Source organism: Kogia breviceps, chromosome 1, assembly GCF_026419965.1.
Source record: "Kogia breviceps isolate mKogBre1 chromosome 1, mKogBre1 haplotype 1, whole genome shotgun sequence".
Classification (NCBI taxonomy): domain Eukaryota; kingdom Metazoa; phylum Chordata; class Mammalia; order Artiodactyla; family Physeteridae; genus Kogia; species Kogia breviceps.
The window spans coordinates 143,883,266-143,890,074 of record NC_081310.1 but is presented as its reverse complement, the minus strand read 5'-3'; the positions used below and the strand labels follow the sequence as shown (position 1 = coordinate 143,890,074).

The 6,809-nt window shown below is 45.8% G+C and overlaps 1 protein-coding gene across 2 annotated transcripts; it reads left to right on the top strand.

The window, feature by feature from the left end:
* The first annotated feature begins 2,869 nt into the window (after nucleotides 1-2,869).
* On the top strand, nucleotides 2,870-6,030 carry GADD45A (growth arrest and DNA damage inducible alpha). Of its 2 annotated transcripts, none has more exons than XM_059075928.2 (4): nucleotides 2,870-3,146; nucleotides 3,657-3,758; nucleotides 4,004-4,241; nucleotides 5,343-6,030. In XM_059075928.2, the coding sequence occupies exons 1-4, from the start codon at nucleotides 3,103-3,105 to the stop codon at nucleotides 5,454-5,456; spliced, it is 498 nt and encodes a 165-aa protein (XP_058931911.1). In that variant the 5' UTR covers nucleotides 2,870-3,102; the 3' UTR covers nucleotides 5,457-6,030. The 2 variants fall into 2 exon arrangements, with proteins under 2 accessions (XP_058931911.1, XP_066862165.1); XM_067006064.1 differs by having other exon boundaries at nucleotides 2,877-3,146; nucleotides 4,004-4,335.
* Nucleotides 6,031-6,809: the final 779 nt, after the last annotated feature.

Genomic DNA, 6,809 nt, shown 5'->3' with positions numbered 1-6,809 from the left:
TCTGAGTATATATTTTCATCTGATTTCCAAATATAACCATTTAGCATCCTTACAAATGTTACTAGAAGGTCATTCCAGTCCTGTGCAGTTGAAGTACCTGGAGTTACCGTTGATAGTTTTAAAAATGATTTTATATGCTGGAATTATTTTTTTAAATACAAATATGTTAAAACACATTTAAAAAGTATATATACACATATATACTGATCTAGGGCTAGTCCTCTGATTTATCATTGGATACCATCCTCTCCTAGGACTAATAAGCACATAAGAAATGTATCATCTATGATCATTCTATTGTATAACTGCAATCTAGCTGTAGCTAAATTCAGCTTCTACTTCCAGTTGGAAACACCAGCTTTGAAAATAATCACTGATGAAACCGCCTAGGTAGACTCAGCAATGAGGCAAAATGGTGTAACATATCTGAGTCAGAGAGTATGACAAATGAATATTTTTGAATACTGGAAGGCTAGGCTTATCTCATAGGGAACAACCCAACAACACATGAACAAATCACTTTCCCTATAGACCAAATATAGAATGCAGTATAATTTTTGAGTGAGGGACTAGGCCTATATTAAGAAGTAACCCTTTTATACTGCATTTTTACTGCATATAGTTGACCTGGGTGGGGCATTACTAGGGCTGTGGTTCGTTTGAATTGGAATAACAATACAGGGGTTCTACTGTCCTACAGTTTCCGTTCAGATGACCAAAGTCATGGGACTTTCAGCATAGCTGGCTGATGACAGTGCATACTATTTTGTCCCAAAATCCAGTTCAAGCATGGACATACCAGTTAGATGGTAAGCACTTTAAAGGCAAAGGACCAGGAATTGTACCATTCTTGGTATATTGTAGGACATCAAATAAGTCTTTTCTTTGAATTAAATGTAAATATGGAATACCTTAGAATTCAATCATTACACAGGACTGCAGGATTCTGAGATCTTTTTGTTCAACCCTCAGATTCTATTTAACTCAGTGAACATTGACTGTGCTTCTACTAAATGCAGAAATGGTGCTACATACCAAGAACACCAAGTTGATGAAGTCACAGTCCCTGCTGTCAAGAAACTCACTCGATTCCCTAATTCATTGTCAGCTTGCTGTGATCACACTTCCTTCCAAAGAACTTCTAAGAAATACCTAGTGGATAGAACCTTGGAGTTCCACAGAACACAGTTCAACAATCTCTAAATGATGACTCAGGCCAGATTGCACAATTCAGGTTTTGTTTGCAAAGCTGAACGGGCTTCAGCATCTCCCTAAATTTCAATTTAAAGGAATTCTTTAACAAAGACACTACATGTTAGAATTTAAGATATAGATATGAAACATACCTTACACTCCTGGGTAAGTTATGCATTGAGGAGCACCATTCCTTTACTCAAACCTTGTCCCTTGCTGACAACGCAGTTAGGGATTAAGTGCAAAATGGCAGCTCAAATAAATGAGCCTGAAAACTGACCTATCACTTTTCTTTTCCACTAAATTAAGATCAAGAGAGCTGGAGAATATTTTGTCTAGAATGATACAAACATACGGGAGTTTGCAAAAACTCCCAGGTAGCTTAGCAAAAAATTACTTCGTGACCTTTGTCTGTACAGTAACCTTAATAATGCAAGCATTGTTTTGAATGCAAGCATATGGGAGCATTTTTACCACTTCTGGTGACTTCGGTAGGTTTAACACATATTTTTGCATTTATTGCATAAACTCATGAAACAAAGGAAAGAACTTTCAACCTATTCAGTGAAAGTCTATACATTGAAGTTTGCTTTTCAAAAATGTATAACTACTGCTTTCTTTACACCCACAAGTTGCCATTATCTCAAAGCTGAAATTTTACCATATGACTAAAAGGTCCGATTGCTGCCACTTCATGATTCAGCATCTAACATCAATAATTCACAGTGAGATCACAGGCCCCCTGTGGAAGGTAGACATACTTGCCTTATGAAAGGAAGCTGAGGGCATATTGAGAGCATTTTTAATTTAGACGTGTAGCTTGTGTGGGTGTCAGACAATTGTCTCTTAGCTGGTGCCCTGCAGAAGGATCCTCCTTCGGGAAAGGCTGTCTGAGAAAGGTGAACTGGGCTTGTAAGGCTAGGATACACACATGTGGTAACCAGCTCCTCGTGCACACGGTTTTCCAGAGTTACCCTGGGCAGGTGGGAAGCCTTTCTGCTTTCTGTGGAAGAGATTCCAACTTGGTTCCCTGCCACCACCAAACACAAATGTGTTGATTTTTCTTTTTTTGAGCTCCTAACCCTTGCAACCTTCCAAAAATAAATCAAACCAGCCATCAGGGCACCGAAATAATACTACTACTAATAAGCAGCTTTGCCTAGACTTACATAAACAACACTTCTGAGGGAAACTTTGCCCCAGAGGTCTGAACACACTCTTTTTATGTAACCAGCTTACTAATAATTACTAGACTTGGGTGCATTAACCCTGAAAATAGATTTTAATAGCAGGCCCCCAAAACAAAAGACATGAAACGACAATTAAAAAAAAACAAATGTGCACCAACTAGAAAAACACTTGGCAGCCAGCTCTAGCCCAAGCTAAGACACCCTCCTCTCCCCGCACAAAGACCTCCTCTCCTACCCGCCCTGCTAGCAGGATGAGAGTAGGCTCGGGGCCCCGCCCTCCAATCCCCGCCCCCGCCCCGCCCCCGCCCCAGGCTCGCCTTCCTCGTGGCCCCTCCCTCTTCCGCTCCTCTCAGCCAGGTTCCAGGAGCTGAGGTCAAATTGTAGGAGCAGGCTGATTTGCATAACCCAATGGCTGCGCGCATGCAAATGAGGCGGGTGGTGGTTGGCTGGGGGTTGGCAGGATAACTCGGGCGAGGGTGGCCTTTGTCCTTCAGTGGCTGTGAGGCAACTGCCGCGTCGCTGTAGTGGACCGTGGCGAGGCGGGGGGCCGAGAGCCGGCGGGCGAGCGAGCGAGGGGGGCAGGAGGGGCGGACGGCGCGGCGGCGGCTGGCGCTGGAGGAGCCTGAGAAGGAGTGCAGAAAGCAGGCACCCGCGCGCCCGCGGTAGCAGGAGCAGCCCGCAAGCCGCTCTCTCTCTGTAGGGCACCTGCAGTTGCAATATGACTTTGGAGGAATTCTCGTCTGGAGAGCAGAAGACCGAAAGGTAAGTCAGCCGGAGCCTCTACCTGAACTCTGCTTGCCCACTGCGCGCACCCCAGTGCTGCCGGGCTGTGCAAGGTTTGCGGGGAGCGAGCGGTTAAAAGTTTGCAGAGGGTACTTCCTATCCCGCCTTTCTTCCTCGGGACACTAGAGGCGTGCGTGGACAGAAAGAGCGTGCCCCCCACGCCGGTCAAGCCCCTCGAACCTTTGCAAAGGGCAGAAGTGACCGTCCCTGCCGGTGCGGCTCCTGCGGCCGGCAGCCTGTGGCTTCGCCCAGCTCCGGGGACTGGCAGTGCCCCCGGGAGAGGGTGGCGGGTGGCACTCTCGGGGCTTCTCACTGGACGCCCGGCCTCTGGGCGTGCGAGGGGTCACGGCGGGGGGAGTGACAGCCCGCGGAGCCCCGGGTTTGCAAAGGCCCAGATGCGCCGTGGCGCGTGCATTCGGGAGGGAGGGTCGCGGCGCAAGACGAGGGGGCCGCGGGCTGAAGGGATCCCCTTGCTCTGCCTGCATGTAGGATGGATAAGGTGGGGGATGCCCTTGAGGAAGTGCTCAGCAAAGCCCTGAGTCAGCGCACCATCACCGTCGGGGTGTACGAGGCGGCCAAGCTGCTCAACGTGTAAGTGGAGCCCTCGCGTGTCCCTCGTGGTTCCTCTTCCCGCCCCAGCCCGGAGAGGTCGCCTTCCAGGGGCGCCCCCCTCGGCCAGCAGCTCCACTTCCTGCCACTTTCCATCTGCCCTGCGGTTGCTTGTCCCAAGGGGAGCAAGCGGGCCGGGGCGCGACCCCCGGGACGTGGGCGCGGGGTGCGGGTGCCCACGCGGAGGGTCTTGCCTTTGGGCTCACCAACCCCGTCCCTGCCCGCAGCGACCCCGATAACGTGGTGCTGTGCCTGCTGGCAGCGGACGAGGACGACGACAGGGACGTGGCTCTGCAGATCCACTTCACCCTGATCCAGGCGTTCTGCTGCGAGAACGACATCGACATCCTGCGCGTCAGCAACCCTGGCCGGCTGGCCGAGCTCCTGCTCCTGGAGAGTGACGCGGGCCCCGCGTTGAGCGAGGGCGCGGAGCAGCCCCCGGACTTGCACTGCGTGCTGGTGACGGTAAGGGAGAAGGGGACTGCGTGCAGGACGCGGTTAGAGTCCTGGCAGGAAGTCCTCAACGGCTGAAAGCCGCCTGACTCCAGATCTGGAATGGGTGAGGGTCAAGAGCTGGGCGCCTTTGCCCCATTAAAGAGTGTGGCTGGACTTTCAGCCGAGATGTGCTAGTTTCATCCTTGGGATTTTCTCTGGTACGGAACGTGTCTAAGCACGTTGGAGGCTGCCAGAAGCGGAAGAGATCCTTGTGAGTCAGCATTGTCAGCCCAGCTACTCCCTACCTACATCTGCACTACCTCCCGTGACTAATTCCTTTAGCAGGGCAGATTAGATAAAGCCAAATGAATTCCTGGCTCACCCTCATTAAGGAGTCAGCTTCATTCTCTGCCAGTCAGAGCTAAAAATAGAAATGGTGTAGGAGACAGACCTTATTAATTCCCTAGAAATGTATTGAGAGGATAGAGTGGAAATTTTTTCTTTGCAATCTTGCATATTTTAAAATGGAGCTCCCCCCACCCCCATAAAAACCTTTGGTAGGTAGATAACTTGTGTTTACAGGGGTAAATGTGGTCGTTTTGTTTTACATTTTACTACTTTTTGGCTGATCTCCTTAAGTGGCAGCCTAATTATTTTTCTGCTCCTGAAAAAATACTACTGTCTCTTTTGGGAGGATAACAGGTGACAGTTCTAGTTAACTGCTATGCAGCTCTCACCTCCTGGTAGCCCAGCATGGAAGTATTTCTCACAGTTGTTTCATTCAGATCTCTCCCAAGGTACAAAATTGGTAGGGCAAGCCTGTGAATAATACTCTCATGCAAAACTGAGTAAATATTATGAAAACATATATATATGGCTCAGTGTGTTTCATGTACTCAGACTACACTCAGACTTTGCAGAGTACAGCTTAGTAGAGAATTACCCTGAATGATTTTGCAGGAAACCCAGCTACCTAGAAGAAATTTTATTTCTTATGGTTGTAACAGGTCTCTATGTCACACAGCCAAAGTATAAAATGTTCGAGTGTCTTCCCCTCAAAAATGGTGTAATAAGTAGCAAAGGCTGACTTTTTTTTAATAGTAAATTTATTTTTTCTGAATTTGTTCCCAGAATCCACATTCATCACAGTGGAAGGATCCTGCCTTAAGTCAACTTATTTGTTTTTGCCGGGAAAGTCGCTACATGGATCAGTGGGTTCCAGTGATTAATCTCCCTGAACGGTGATGGCATCTGAATGAAAATAACTGAACCAAATTGCACTGAAGTTTTGAAATACCTTTGTAGTTACTCAAGCAGTTACTCCCTACACTGATGCAAGGATTACAGAAACTGATGTCAAGGGGCTGAGTGAGTTCAACTACATGTTCTGGGAGCCTGGAGATAGATGACTTTGCAGATGGAAAGAGGTGAAAATGAAGAAGGAAGCTGTGTGGAAACAGAAATACAAGTCAAAAGGAACAAAAATTACAAAGAACCATGCAGGAAGGAAAACAAAACTATGTATTAATTTAGGATGGTTGAGTTACATTTAAATAAACCAAATATGCTTTGTTAAAGTTTAAATGTGCGGCAGTAGTTTGGGTAATTTTGGTTTATATGCCCTCAAGTAAAAAAGAAAAAAGCAGAAAGGGTTAATCATATTTTAAAACCATATTTTATTGTATTTTGATGAGATGTTAAATTCTCAAAGTTTTATTATAAATTGTACTAAGTTATTTTATGACATGAAAGGTTATTTATGCTATAAATTTTTTGAAACACAATACTTACAATAAACTGGTATGGAATAATTGCATCATTTTTTTATGTGTGTTTTGTTTCTTTTACCTTGGACTTTCTTTTAAACAAGTTTCTTTTTAATATGGAAAAATTAAAACACTTATGAAATCATATACATATAGTATATGTGTCTGTATATATAGATGTATGTGTGTGTGTGTATGTATATATAATTCTTTTCTACTCTTAAACATTTGGGCCAGACATGGGGGCATAATATCGTTTTTCATTTATTCTTTAGTGGACATTTTAGTGATGCCCTGCTCTACCCTACATCCAAAGTCAGAAAAACGAAAGTGATTTGAGAGGAGTTGGGGTTGGAGTTAGGGAACAGGAGTGTTAGAAATTGCACTTGCAAAACCTGAATAAATATAGTTCAATGATACTAGTGCTGTAATAAGATTATATGCAACATATTAAGGAAGCAGAGGGGAGAGAGTGACCAAAGGTATCTGCAAGACCAGTGAAGATTTTCCTGGAGAGAGATTATTTTATTTGGATCTTAAAACAGGAAGAGGATATTGCTAGCAGCAGCACTAGTTTCTGAAAAGGTGTGGAGGCCTGAAAGACCAAAACCTGTTCAGGGAACAAAGTGATTCTGTGTGTGCCTCTGGTGTAGAAAGATAAGGGAGAGATAAGGCTGAAAGGTAAGTGGCAATTAGGCCCAGACTGTAAAGGGCATTCTGTGTCACCCTTAGCTTTGGGGCTTCCTTCTGTAAACTCTGGCCAGTCTGCAGAGGCCTTCACACAGGGAGTGACGTGATCAGTGTTCTAGGAAGATAACACTGGGGACTGAAA